At 40.3% G+C, this 14,611-nt stretch overlaps 1 protein-coding gene across 1 annotated transcript in view; it reads right to left on the reverse strand.

Annotated features, from left to right (window-relative positions):
* Window positions 1-725: 725 nt before the first annotated feature.
* The window catches only part of ctnnbl1 (catenin, beta like 1), a 61,194-nt gene continuing 47,308 nt past the window's right edge, over window positions 726-14,611 (reverse strand). Inside the window, exons 14-16 of the mRNA XM_044352339.1 lie at window positions 9,821-9,958; window positions 9,247-9,319; window positions 726-1,387 (exon numbers count right to left, since the gene is read on the reverse strand). Coding sequence (XP_044208274.1) covers window positions 1,299-1,387; window positions 9,247-9,319; window positions 9,821-9,958 — 300 coding nt within the window. The 3' untranslated portion in view covers window positions 726-1,298. The remainder of the gene's footprint in view (window positions 1,388-9,246; window positions 9,320-9,820; window positions 9,959-14,611) is intronic.

A 14,611-nucleotide genomic window follows, 5' to 3' on the forward strand; every position in this document is an offset into this window, starting at 1 on the left:
TGTCAGCAGGGGATGATTCTTATCTATATGTTGAAGCTGACTGTACTTTGATCTCAACAAACAACTGAATATATATTTAGAAAACAGTTTCCTGTTTGCTAATGCACAATTTGTCTGACAATACAGTGTGCTATGAAAATGACAAAGATTCATATCAGACTAAAAATAGTGGGTAAACTGAGTTTAAGTGGGTCATCTCCTGACTACTCTGATAAAGTCTCTGCAAAACATCCTCTTCTATTTCCTCTCTGCATTGATCTGTCTTCTCTCTCACACACTTAAAATGCAGAAGTAATTGGGAATGTTCCTTGCTCCTAAGCATAAATACAGACACAGTGAAGTATGGTGCACAAGACAGGGAGAATAATACAGTTGGTTTGTTTGTGTATACAGCTCAACCATAATACACCTCCACACTGATGTGTGTGAAAATCGTCACAAAGAAAAACAGCAGTGGGCTGAGAGCTCCGGGAGGCTGCTGAGACTCAGCAGCGGGTGGGTTCAGACAAATAAAAAAGAAGCAGGTCTGCCTTTCTGTGAGGATTCTTTTCCCCTGCAAAGAAAGCTGCAGATATAGGTTTGTTGTCTCCATCTGTGCCTCTGTGCAACAGTAACCGAGTGTAGGCATAATGATATTCATATGCACAGACTGTTATCAACAAGCTGTGCCAATCTCACTCACTAAACCGTGACATTAATCAAACAAACCAAACATGCAATCAGGATTTTATTACCAAATGTTTTATTAGAAAATATTTTACATGTAAATCCCAAACAAACAAAGCAGGTAAAGTGGGAGGGCCAAGGGAGAAATATTAAGTTTGCGGATCTCTGCAACGTCTGTCCATAATTACCCCGCAGTGTTCAACACCACAGTACAGAAAATGAACAAAACTGAGTACATTTCATCTTTGCTATATCTTTCAGTGGAGCTGCAATCTTCTGGACTCTTACTGGTCATACAGTGAGTATGTTAAACTGCACAGTCATCACTGGATTTTAACCAGGTATGGTAAAAGTGGTAATGTAAACCAGGTTATTTAAAAAATTACATGAAAATCAGTAAATAAAGGATTGCCTTTAGAGGACTAGGAATCATAGTATTTCTGTGCATGTAAACATACTTCTGTATGTTACAGAAAATAGACCACTTAGTTCTGAGTCAAGGTCATGGTCACCATCAGTCCCAAATCAGAACTATGGGTTTTCAATGTTCTCACGTGTAAGAACATATTGTTTGAGTGTGTGTGAGTGTGTGTGTGTGTGTGTGTGTGTGTGTGTGTTTGTGTGAAAAGAGATTAGAAGCTGTCTACAAGGTCCATGATCCTCTTCCGCTCAGCCTCTTTGAACTCGTCACTCTTCCCATCCCCAATGCTCTCTGCGTACTCTGCAGAACAAAGAGAAAAGTCAGATTAGTTGACTTGACAGCACAGGCGTGGCTGTTTGACTTATGAGGTTACAGAGAAGATCCTGTGAGTCAGAAATTCACAAGATCAATCCCCAGCACTGAATGGAAGATGACTGTGAAAGGAGGATTCATATATGCTTTAAACTTGAGTTTTTAAGAATTTCCTGACAGTCTTATTCAAAGTGCGACACCAGAACGAGCTTCAGTTACTTAATCAACAAAAATGAGGAATGAAAGGTGAGAGCCTTTATGTTTGTATATAATCTTTATGAGCAATTTACAATTGAACAAATAAAAAAATATAGAACTCTTCCTCAGTAGGGTCAGATTAACCAAGCGGCAACCTCCGGGGATGAAAAATGAAATCAATGTGGAACTGCCAAAAACAGTTCCTAAAATAGCCACTTGAGGCTGCCTCCAAAAGCGAGTCACTCCCCATAGACGCCCATTTTAAAAAAATAAATTTGAGAGCAGGAATAAACATGTTTACAGCCTGGTAAAAGATGGTTTTGGTCTCTATAGCTTATTTCCCTGTTCATGACAACTGTAAGGGGGGTGAATTTTTATGTAACTCACATGTTTAAATTTCATTAAGGCTTAAAGTCATGCATACTTAAGGGCACAGCTGCTTTGAATGACAGATGGCAAGTCGTTACCACAACGACAACATTAGTTAGGTAATGTAACGTAACCAACCCCAGATTCACAGAGTATAGGTGTAGCCGTCACTATTATAGTTTGGTTGCCTAAAAAAAGTTTTGTTCAGCATTTGGTTGTACTAAAAGACCCCCTAAGGAGTCGGATGTTCAGTTTTTCCGGTAAGTACATTAAGATGAAGATAATTTTTCGCTATCACAGTTAACCATTGATTGTAAATGCACTGTGCTAATCAAGGTAGCAGCTAGCATTAGGGTCAGCTCCACCCTCTCGCCCAAATATGGTCACTTCTGACTTCAAAAATTCAAAATGATGACGGTCAAATTACAAACTCGTGGCTTCAAAATGGGAGTCCACAAACCAATGGGTGACATCACAGTGGCTATGTCCATTAATTTTAAAGTCTCTGGGATTAACCTGCTTTGCACTGCATATACTATATATGTTGTAATCTTTAAATACCCATCATGTACAGTGCGCACAGAGGACGACAAATTAGCTTTATATTTTATCTCATTATAGGGCTGCAACTAACAATTATTTTCTTGATTTCTGTGAAGATTCTCAGTCATCCAGGTCATGGTTATCCAAGGAGGGTTGAATCCAGGGCAAGTAATTGGTTGTAGATACTTGAAGACCTTCCTTGCTCATTTTGTCCGACCAACAGTCCAAAATACAAAGATTTTAAGTTTACAGTTTTACTCAAGCTATTGATTTATAATCAGAATTTCTAATGATTAATTTTCTGTCAACTACCTCACTTTATTATATTTTTCCCATAGCCCAAGAAAGCAACTATTACTTTACACTATGCTGGAACACTACTGAACCCCAGAACTGCTTTGAGTCAGTTATTTTGTTGAAATTTGATTTAATACATTTTTACATATTTCATGCATACTTCCAAGTTCCTCTATGCATGCACATACAAATTACCACAAACTAAACCTGGTTCTGGGGAAGATGCTCTCTCTGCCTGGTTGTAATCCAGACATCCAATTAGAAACAAGAAGTCAAGAGAAGAGGTAAGTTCAGCGGAGTAAGCCTTTTCCAGTATGTCGCATTGTACTCACCTATGAATAACACTGAAATTAAGCTATTCTTTGTATTTCCAAGGACAAAGCTGAGAGACGCAGTGCATTAAAACTACCATACTGAATAACTTTAGTCCAGATAGTCTGAAGTCTGCCCATCACTGTTTAACAAAAAGTCCTATTTCAAGATCTTTCCCCTGAGAAATGCTTTCATATCTTGAGAGGTCCCAAGGCACCAACTGGACTGAAATCCATACTGTGTCCTCTGGTTGTGAACAGTAACTGGTCCAGGTGTATTGTGGAGCGCTTGTACTTCATTGTGTGCTTCTGAGCATTTGACAGTTTTCTTCATTTTGTGCGTCTGCCTCCCACACAAGGCCTTTGAGACCGTCCGACGGTCGATTTGTGAGTCTAATTTGCAGAAAGAGAAAGTTGCAGCTGCCGCAGCCCCAGTGGGGTCCAGGCATTCACTCTGTCTCTCAGCCAGCCTCTGAGGCAGGGATTACACATTAAACCCAGGGATGTCGAGACAGAAAGATGAAAAAGACTACTTTTCTCTAGGAGACATTGCAGAGAGAAGAGAATGAAGCAGGCTTTCCTGACAAGAGCCCGCAGGCTTTGGGAGGACGAAACATTGCTGTCAAAGACACCAAGGAGATTTTGGTTTGGTTTTTTTGGAGAGGGATGTTTTTATGTTATTAGATACTGTAGTACATAAAGGATAGTAACAGACATAATGGGTCTGAGGAGGGGCCTTAGAGATATCGTCGAAGAATACAACTTGTCTTTCTACTTAATAAGTTTGGCTAACCTCGAGGGTTTGTTTAAAACCTGTCCTGTCATCTGACCACTTAGAAACGTCTTATGATTACCAATAGGAATGACAGCCAAACTATGACAAAAATCTCATTATTCCTAAACCAGCATTTCTATCTGGGATCAAAATGAAAACAAGCTTAATTCTAATAGAGTGCAATACTGGGCATTCAAAACAATGTTACCATGTTGCATGACAGAGGAGTAAAGAAATCAAGCAGATACTTGTTTAGGCCAGGAGTTGAGTTGGAAGGTAGACATACCAGTATGTGAATAGTTTCTTGAGATATGAGTTTTTCAGTTAATTCCTATCAGAAGACACACGGTGTGACAGTAGTCCAGTCTGGAGTACAGAAGTCACTCCATCACGGGGTAATTCTGAGGATAGTTGGGTTGAGAAGTACCATAGTGTTGGGGTAAAGGTTGGGCAACTATCTGGAGGTATGGGTGTATAGCTTTGGACCATGGCACAGAGATGTGTAGCTTCCACAGAAGGCTTGAATGGCAGCACCAGGGATTTGAATTTCATCCCCAGAGATGTGGGATGTTACTGAACCAAAAAAAGGCAGAATTATAAGGTTGACTGGAAAAAAGCAGGTAAGTAGAGATGGACAGTAATACTCAACAAAAACATGAAAACCTACAGCCTCTTTCATTGCCAGCCTGTCAATGTGTCGCCATGTCTATAAATGGCGTTGCAGTCAGCCACACAGACAGACAGGTCAGAGATACAGTGACTCTTCAACTCTCAGCAGAACCTTTTCTGTAGCATGCTGGTACTCTCTCCTTCTGTCACCACGGCAACGCAGCAGAGGAAAATACAGTACTGAGCATCACCATTACTCAGGTCAGTGACTGGGACTGATCTGCCACGAGTACAAGGAGAATCATTTCCAGGAGCAGTCTCTGCAGCAGCACCAAGTGTGATTACAGCTGCAGCTGGGACACTGCAACTTGTTAAAAACACTGTGATACCAGTCTGAAACTGGTTTAATCTGGGTGCACAAAGGACAAATGACAATCTTGTTGAAGTTGAGGATTTGTTTTCTATTGGATCCTAATCTCCCTGCAGTGTTTTCACATGTCTGTTACCATGTAGAGTGGTCACTGACACATGGATTGTGCCAATCCATGAGTAACTGATCAAATAGTAAAAACTACTTAAAAAATAATATATCTCTAAAATATGAGCATCAAAATATAAAGAGGACAGCTTGAAGAACAGATCTCTCACAATCTGGTGCGCTGTTTTTTTTGAATAACTGTTTCCCGAAAAATGCTGGCATTAACAAATATTGAAGATGATAAGTAGCATATTTCAAGATTTTGAGTGCCACGGATACTTCAATGTTGGCTGAAATGTCAGCACTAAGTGATACATGGCATAACATCCATGCAGGTCCACTCTCACGAAAATTATGGATCCCCCCAGGGTTGTGGCCAACAGTACTGTGACTAGACAGTTCTCTATACATGCCGCTGCTCTTGTGTTGTTGGACTTGTTAAGCAGATACAGTGTTGTCATTTGCAATCAATCTATGAAACTTCATCATAGCTGAAACTGTATTAAACACAACACCAAAAGAGATGTTCACAAGTCCTACAACCTGTGACATAACCTAAAGTTTCTGAGATGGAAAACCCTGCAGCATGTTTTTACAACATCAGAGAAATCAATGCTCTTCATTCCCATGTGCTTAGCTTTCCTTCCTGCTGAGCTGCTTCTCATTCAGCCAGCTAAAGCCATTGAGGTCAAGACAGCAGAGCTGGTGACACACTCTGCATGTGCTTAACCTTCTTCTGCAGTTTCACATTGACCGGGTGGAGCACTAGAAATGGGAGAGGGATCCACAGTGCAGCCTAATGGAAAGGATGAGGGCACACACTACCAGCCACACACACACATACACATACACACACACACACACACACACACACACACACACACACACACACATACGCATTAAGATAGACGGATGCACCAATGTCATGCCATTACAGACGCACACAAACACAGCCCTTGAAACACACATACACAAACACAATTTATGACAAATAAATAAATAAGTCAAGTCAAGATCATGCAAGGACGGGTACACACAACATGCATATTAATATGTATACAGTGTTGCATTTACGCATACACATGCAAGGGCAGACATGAATACAATATGCAAACTGAATGACAAAGGAAACAAACTGAACATGTACACACCTGCACAGAATTTCTCTCAGAGGTATGTTAATATGTAAAAAATTCGCACATGACAGCAAGCAAGAACATGTATGCACACATACATATGTAGACATGCTAAAGGCAAACATTATATGCACACACAAACAAAAAAAAATCATGTTAGTAAGCAAAAACATATATTGGAAACTACAGGGACAAGCAAGCCACACTTGTATGCAAATATGCAAACGGAAACAAAAGCGACACGTCGGCACATTTAGGAACACATTGCCACACATGCAAACACACACACGCACACACACACACACAGTGAGGACTGGAGAATTGCCACGCTGTTGGCACTGCCATGCGTGACGGATGGCTCTATCTACAGTGCTACATGCCACCGAGAGGCAGAGGGTGTGTGAACGGAGCCTCGTCCTCCAGCTTTATCCGACACTGATACAGGAAGGATGGATGTCACACCAGGAAGGAAATAACACACCTGAGTGGTGTTTGAAAAGCAAACAGAAAACAAATACAGCAGGACAGGAAATATTTGAAATGGGGGAAAAAAAAGAATGAGGCAGATCACAGGCTCCTCTCACGGTGACAACATGATTAAATTACATTTTTTCATGTCAGGATGCATTTCTGCATATTGTTTGACCATTTGTTGACAAGTGATGTAAATAAAAGGCGCTTGTATATACTATCTGTATGCTACAGATGCTGGATTTCACTGTTTATTTATTGCAGCAGTACTTTTAACATTCAATTAGTTCCCCCCTCTTTAGTTTATATTTTATGACTTTCACGACTTGTTATCTGTCATATTAATACCTATAATCCCCCTCTGTAGGTCTCTTAACAGACACAAGTAGGGGACTGTGTGATACATGCAAAAGAGGGATGTACAGAACAGAAACATGTACTAAAACTATCACACAAAACAGTTTCATTTTGTGACACCTCAGTTAAAAAAAGTTTGCCCAGGCCCTTTTCCTTTGTTCAAAAGAATAAGGGAGAATGACATTATTCATAGTATTTTATTATATTCCAACACAAACACTCTGGCAGGCAAACAGCACGGGCTTGCTATCAAACAACAAACACAGCCAAAGAGCAGTGACTGTACCAACATTTTACCCTGAAATGTTGCTTTCTTGCCAGGGAGAGAAGCACTTGGAAACAGGATTTTTTAAAAAATGTTTCAATAAGATTTTTGTGGAGAAGCAGCTACCATTGGCAGGCTGCCTGCCCCGCCAAAGTACACATAATTTTTCTGATTTTATTATATTTCAGTCTGAGGTGAGGGATTTATGTTTTTGGGATAGGCTCATGTCAACCTGTAGAGCTCATTCATAGTTTTACTCAGATACTACCATAAGGTGAACACTTGGGTTTTTTTACTAAAGGCCAAACCACAGCTAATGGGCAGGAATCTTTCAAACTCATTGATGGAAAAAGAAGGCTGTAAAATATTTCACTGGTGGTTTAACAAGCTCCGCTGAGTGGTGAATGTGTTTTGACAGCAACTGTATATAAAAAGGTACTTTTTTTTCATACCTTAATAATATTACATGAACTTAAGATGATGTGCTTTAACTGAAGAAAAACATGCCTGTATTTCTATTTTCCATTATAAGCACTAGTGCAGTGCCCATTCAAATATTCCTGTTCAGTACGGGCTGGCTGCTTGCCCTCCAGCTGCTACTTCAATGCACAGAAAAATTAATACTGTTGATGTGAGGTGTGAATGAGTGTGTACACCAACAACATGAAAGAAACTAACATGCTATTATACACAGATGTTATTAATACTAAGCACTCTAATAGTAAGTAAATGTTCTTTTCTCATTTCAAGTAGCCTAAAATAGGGCTGCATTTAAAATTATTATAATGTGGTAAAATAAAGTGGATCAATCATTTTGGGCTCTTAGATTGTTCCATTTTCTGTGCCTTCAGTTTGGATTAAAGTGGGTATGTCTGCTCCAAAGATGTGTGCTTTGTCTGCAGTGGTGCTTCACAATCGCCACAGTCTGGGAACGTATGAGACAAACTGGTTTTGAATAGCCCGTGGAAGTGTTTGCTCCATTTTACGCACATAATTACAGTCGTTGTGCACTGGTCTCTGAGTGCTTCCAAAATGCGGGTGACCTTCGCTCAACAATGTACCCGAACGCATCCTGTGTAAACACAACAGGTCACTCGCTGCTGCTGCTGATCTGCTAAATGTGCTGCTAGCGCTATGCTTTCTGTCTAGACACAGGGCGTCCATTCTTGATTAAAAGCTCTGTTTTTGATGTCTACTTTTCTCTTTTTGGAGCACTTTTCTCTGACTCGTGTCACGTCTCGTTTCTGGTCTCCCCGTGACATGCTGGGGCCGGTCAGCAGAGCCCTGAAGCTTTGCCCTGCCCCTGCACAATGCAGAGCGGCTCACTGATTGCTGGTTTATTCAAAGTTTATTAATATTAACGTATTGTGTGTCAAAATGCACCAAATTCGACACTGCACTCCCTTGGGTCCCATACCATACACCTGCCAAGTGGGGAGTCGCTTGGATGAGGAGTTCAAGAGATAAGCAAAGTACATACATACAGACAGAGATTCCTTCAATAGAGAGATGTTTTATCATATTTTAGTAAGAAGTCATGTTAATTAGCTCGGAGTTCCCCCATATGTTTCACATTACAAGCCCCCAACAGTGTGTGTGTGAGTGTGTGTGTGTGTGTGCGTGTGTGTTTGTGTGTTTGTGTGTGGGTGGGGCGTGTGGGGTGGGATTAATCCCTTGTTGTGAAACATCTGCAAGAAGTGAAGAAGTGTTGAGTTTCAATAACATCAGATTACCACAGAGAGAGCAGAACAAAATAGAATTGATTTGAAGTCAAACAGTGTTTCCAATGAAAAGAGAAACTCTGAGCAAAGTGTGAAGAGTATGACCTGACTACACTGATTTCACACTGTGGAAAAAATTATGTAAATTGCGTAAATGAGGCTACATTTACCAAGGGAGCCATTATAGTGCAGGTGCTGGTAATATCTTTCCCACCATTTTTACATACCTTTATTTGTTTGTTACTAAAGCTGGGTATCACTTGAGTGCTGGATTTTGAATGGGAAATGAAAGTAATAAAGTACACGTAGTAACTTACCTCTCATGATGTGGCGCACTACTTTGACAGAGCCTCCTCTTAGGTTGAGAATTTGATGGACCCTCTGCTGTAGCTAAATGCAGAGAAAAAGAAGATTTTGTAAGTCAAACTGCATTTAAAATTCATTTCTTCATTGCAAAGTTAATTGAAATAACATGGACAAAAGTACAGTCTAGTGGGAATCAGTGCTAATGTTAGCATGCAAGGCTAAAAAGCATCCATTATTCTAGCGGAATACAAACTCCCACATGTTGAGTCTTGGGGCCACTAATTTATGACTGATGATTAATTTATGATTACTTCCCTTAAGAGCCTAATTGAGCAAGGATATACTGCAGCTTTTTAAACAACAACAGGTACAGTGTGTTCAATCTGAAACGCCAAAAGCGGCACTGCAAGAGTTCAGTTTAAATCAGACTCGTAGTGAAGTGATTGAGCCACTTGGCCGCAGTGCTCATGAACACCATCTGACTTCTGTCTGCTTTTATAGCCTGTCTGATCAGATTTACAATAATTAATCTGAGAGAGACGTCTTTTGGCAAGCCTGAGTCATTGTGTGTGTTTGTGTATGTACCTGCGGTATCCCTGAGTTGCTGATCTCCACCATAATGTAGCAGATGAGCTGAAGGACGAATAGTCCAGCGTCTAGGCGACGAAGGTAGAACTCATCCTCCATGCTATCATCCAGGATCTCCCCACGACGAACCATCTCCTGCACACACACACATAAAAAGGTAAAACACATTCATTAAAAAAAAGAACAAGTTGTTACACATGACAAGATGAATAAACGACAATTCACTGATTTCTGTTGTTTTCTGCAAGAGATTCAACACAGAAAACATGAGACTGGGTTTAATTTAGGTGTTGTTTTTTTTAGCTTTTCCACAAATCCATTTTCTCCAATGACCAAACACACAAATCAATTGATTTCACTGCTAAGCTGTATAAAAAAAAAAGAAAAAGTGGGGAGGGGGGTCTGTGGGGACTCCACTGCTGGTGCTCACATACTCCCACATACACACACATACACTTGCATAGTTATCCATCTTAACAACCCTGTCAGTATGCCAATAACACGGTGCTGCCAATACGCACACAGCCCACATTTATCATCATTAGAGATTAAGAAGCAGACCTGAGGGGGAGAGGACAATCTGAGAGTGTACGCCGTTGGAGTTGAACAGACACAATGTGTTTCACCAGTTTTACCTCTATGTATGGAAAGTAGGGAAAGGGTAAAACAATATATAATGTTAAATTATCACAATGAGGAAAACAAAGCGTAGAAACTACTTTATATTCAAATCTTCCCTTTTATTTTTAGAGCCCAACCAAATATATTAAACATGAGGGTTAAAAGGCATCAGGTACGGACAAATAGTAACTCTTCTCGACCTGTCCATGTCTCAGCTCTCTCTTAATAAATCATTTCATACATTTAATGGATTTTTATAGAATTCACCTGGTCAATTTAGAGAGAAATAAACTGATATTTAACCTATATAATGCAAGTCTAGCTTAGAGAATTTCCACATCTACTATGTAGGCTCAATGTGTATGTGTAGCAGTCTAACAGAGGATGGATTATTCCTAAAAAATTTTAAAAAAAAAACAGTGGAACAGTATGTGATACAGTAAATCAAGAAAAAGGGCGACTTTTCAAAGCGTTTCTAATGAAAACAAATAGCTTTCAGCGAGGAGCTAAAGGCTACCACACATGACATTTACATCCCAATGATTTAATCTCTAAGAAAATTAAAACTTTCAAAAGGCCTTGTCCTAAAAGATCAATTACACTGTAAAACCCAATTATAGTTGTGAAGTTCAGCTCATTAACATGCCTCAATCAAAGGGCAGCTCCTGAGGATGACGGCACATGACTATTCTGGGAAAACCATTTGAGCAGCAGGTTACAGAGCCGGGATGCGGAACGTATCTATTGTCACGACGGTGCTTTCTCATCCTGCTTTCATCCAGAGAGAAGAAAAGACAACTGAATACAACTTCAACACAAAGGCTTACTGTACACACTCAACCGCAGCTTGTTAAAGATGCAAAACAATGCAGATAATTAAAACGAGAACCTTTAATAAAGCCATTGAATGTAGGGCATTTGTCTCTTCTGTGTCCTCCGGGTAAAACACTGGCCCAGAATTCTGTTTTGTTACATAGCGGGGAGTTATCGCATTGTAAAAAAAAAAAAAAGTCCCAAAGTGTGATCTTGTTGCTTGTCAACGAGCGTGCATTAAAGATGCATAAAAAAAAAAAAACTTGAAACAAAGCTATTTGAATGTAAACTGTGTTTCCTCTCCTTCCTGTAGGAAAAAAAAGATTATCTCAGTTTCCAGGACAAGTCGGCTCGTTATTAGGAAAGGATACAGTAGCTTGCGGCAAAGTTACACAAGTCTCACAATCAAACTCCGACAGGGATAAACAACACATAGCGTATGCCTAAAATGGCTAATAGATAGGACGCGGTGCGTACATGTACAGTCCTCTGACCCCCGAGGGAGAGAGGAAAAACAACATGCACGTGCACAGTTACCCTGTGTTTGCATTTTCTCTCACTGTTCCACTCAGGAAGCAATTTCCTGTCATCCTCATTACTGCTCATGGCCGCCACTGCAAAGCAGAGCTGGTGGCGTTCTCTGAGAAGACCTTGGACAACTCAATTATATCCATATGTTTCCATTACAGCCATCGTCAGCCTATCAGCTGTGGAGGTATGCGACTTTAAACAAACCACATGAAACAATGTGAATGCAGCTTTGGCAGGATTAGTAGAAATACAGTATACTGGACTGTAATGTGTGTCCGCAGTCAGAAATGAATTCTAAGTAATTCTACAAGGTAGAAGGAGCATCAAGGCAACGGAGAAAAAAGACTGGTGAAGAAAAAAAAAATTAATTGGACTTTTGTACTGATTTACTCCTTCAGCACACCCCATGTCTCCATCATCTAGAAGCTTAAAAAAAATCCTTGTTTAATCAGTCTATTACACTTCATCTACAAGTGCACTGCATGACTGAGGATTTAATTAGTGAATCATAAGAAAATAACAGCTTTCACCTGGATTCACCTGGTTAACCTTCAGCAATTCAGAAAAAAAATTAAGCTACTGATGTTTTGTATACTCACTGTAAAATAGTCTCTTACACTACTGACTTCTAACATTACAGTCAATGCAAAATGGTTTTTTGTGTCAAGATTTGGATGTGAGTACCAAATTGGTATCATTCTTTTTCATGTGACACTGCAGTCAGAGGCTCCATTTAGTTTATTTACTGCACAAACAATCTGCCTGGGAGGGAGATGTGGTTGTCAAAATGACAGAGGAGGAAAAGGAGGAAGCTCAGGATGGAGATACTCCTCCTCAGTATTTACTTGGCAGGGTTTTCAGTTTAGTTTTAAGTGCTTCGTCAGCTCTACCTCTAAAGCAGAGATAATCTATCCAAATAGAGAGCCGAAGTGAAAACAGAAATTCCCGGGTCTGTTTACAGAAGTGAGAAAACCTCACTCAAAGTCCCTCTGACATTTGTCTTGACAGCTGAGATGCTGTCTGCTCCGGTATGTTGACTGACCAGGAATCAAGTTGTGTTAGATTGTGCCAAATCATCGGACAGTTCGTCAAAATGACTGACAGCTGCTGGGCCAGTAAGAGCTGGGCTTGCAATGCATTTCCTGCCTCAACCAAATAAACTCACATTATACATGTAGATCTGAAACAAAGCATCCTGATTTCAGCCGTTGGCATTGTGCTCAGAATCTGTGTATCGGCTCCCTGTGGAGATTCTGGTTCCAGAGGTTTTCCTTTAATCTTATCCTTAATTGTTTAGACACAAAAATAATAATTAAGATTGAGTTTAGACTTTCTTTTCCTGGAGCTTTAAACCACATCTCACTGTCTTCCTCTGTGAGTTTGGTCATTTAGCTCAGTTGTCATCATGTGACCTTAGCATGGAGATTTGAGCGAATGGCCTCGTTAAGCTGTCTCTTGTCATCCAGTGACTCCCGGAGCAATGACTGACCCGTTCCCATGTGATTCTGCGACCAGTTTTGGTCTGGTGTTAATGGTCACATGATGACAACTGAACCATCTCCATGACAACTGGGCAAACCCCGTCTGATGAAAAAGACTGAGATGTAACGGAAAGCTCCAGAAAAACGTTAGTAACTGGACCCAGAATTTCTTTTTGCGTAACTATTTTTCCAAGTTTAAGAATAAACTTTGATATTCAACATGTCATCTATGTGCTCAAAATAAAAAACATGAGAGTCTCCTGGATAATTCACCTATAATACTATAGTTACTATAATAAACCTACACAGAGAGGATTGCTCACAAAGGAGGCAACATGCATATTATCTAGGTACTATCTAATCTCATCAAGCCAGCTGATTGGTTGATCCAACTCCTGTCAGGAGATGAAAACGGAGAAGACAAAAAAATCGCTGTACACTTTGTACATGCAAGTTGAAATGAAACAGCTGTGTAAATGACTCCTGTGCAGCTTTTAACAGGTGATTCAACTAGAGGAGTTTCATATTCATCCAAGCCTCAAAAATGCTTCATCTAGAATTCACCAACATTATCTATGCGGGACATTTACTTCAGTAAACCTTGACACTCGCAGTAACTTCTCCCACTTAACAACTCTATAGCAACAAGTGCACTGATCAAGAAGGAAAAGAAAGAAAAACATTTTAAAATAAGGTCTTAGGGAAGTCAATTGCTGCACCCTCCAGGGAGCCTCACAGTAATGGAAGAGAAAAGATGGTCCAACACACCATGAATCAGACCAGACCTTTGAATCTGTACGGGGGGTGGAAGGTTTTGAACAATGACAAGTGTATTAAATATTCATTATTGTGAGCAGTGGAAGTGGACTTTTGGGATATTAAAACCCGAGCCTACATGGACAGTGTGGCAGTATTCATTACAGCGGGAGTGTTTTGTCCACTCCTGAGTTTTGACATTGCAGCCAATAACTTGTGTGTCAGCTCAGTCCCTCTGGCAAACACCGGACATAAGAAGCAAGAAAGAATAACGTGTTGAAAGGAGGGATTGGACAAGTCAATTACTGCAACCTCAGGGGAGCCTGGCAGCCTGGCTACAGTACAGACAAAGTAATAAGCAGTGATTTTCAGTCTCGGTCCCTTTACTGTAACTCAGCCGCTTTGTACTTGTGTGTTTGTGTGATGGGGTGTGTATGATTTATGGAAGACTGTGTGTGTGCGCAGTGTGAATGTTGTTGTGCATATCTGAATCCAAGTACATGTGTTTGTGCCGGTGTATGACGAGTATAAGAACTGTGTGTGCGTGTCTTGAACAAGAAGCTTTATCTGGGTGTGTTCCGTAATG

Source organism: Thunnus albacares, chromosome 5, assembly GCF_914725855.1.
Source record: "Thunnus albacares chromosome 5, fThuAlb1.1, whole genome shotgun sequence".
NCBI lineage: Eukaryota > Metazoa > Chordata > Actinopteri > Scombriformes > Scombridae > Thunnus > Thunnus albacares.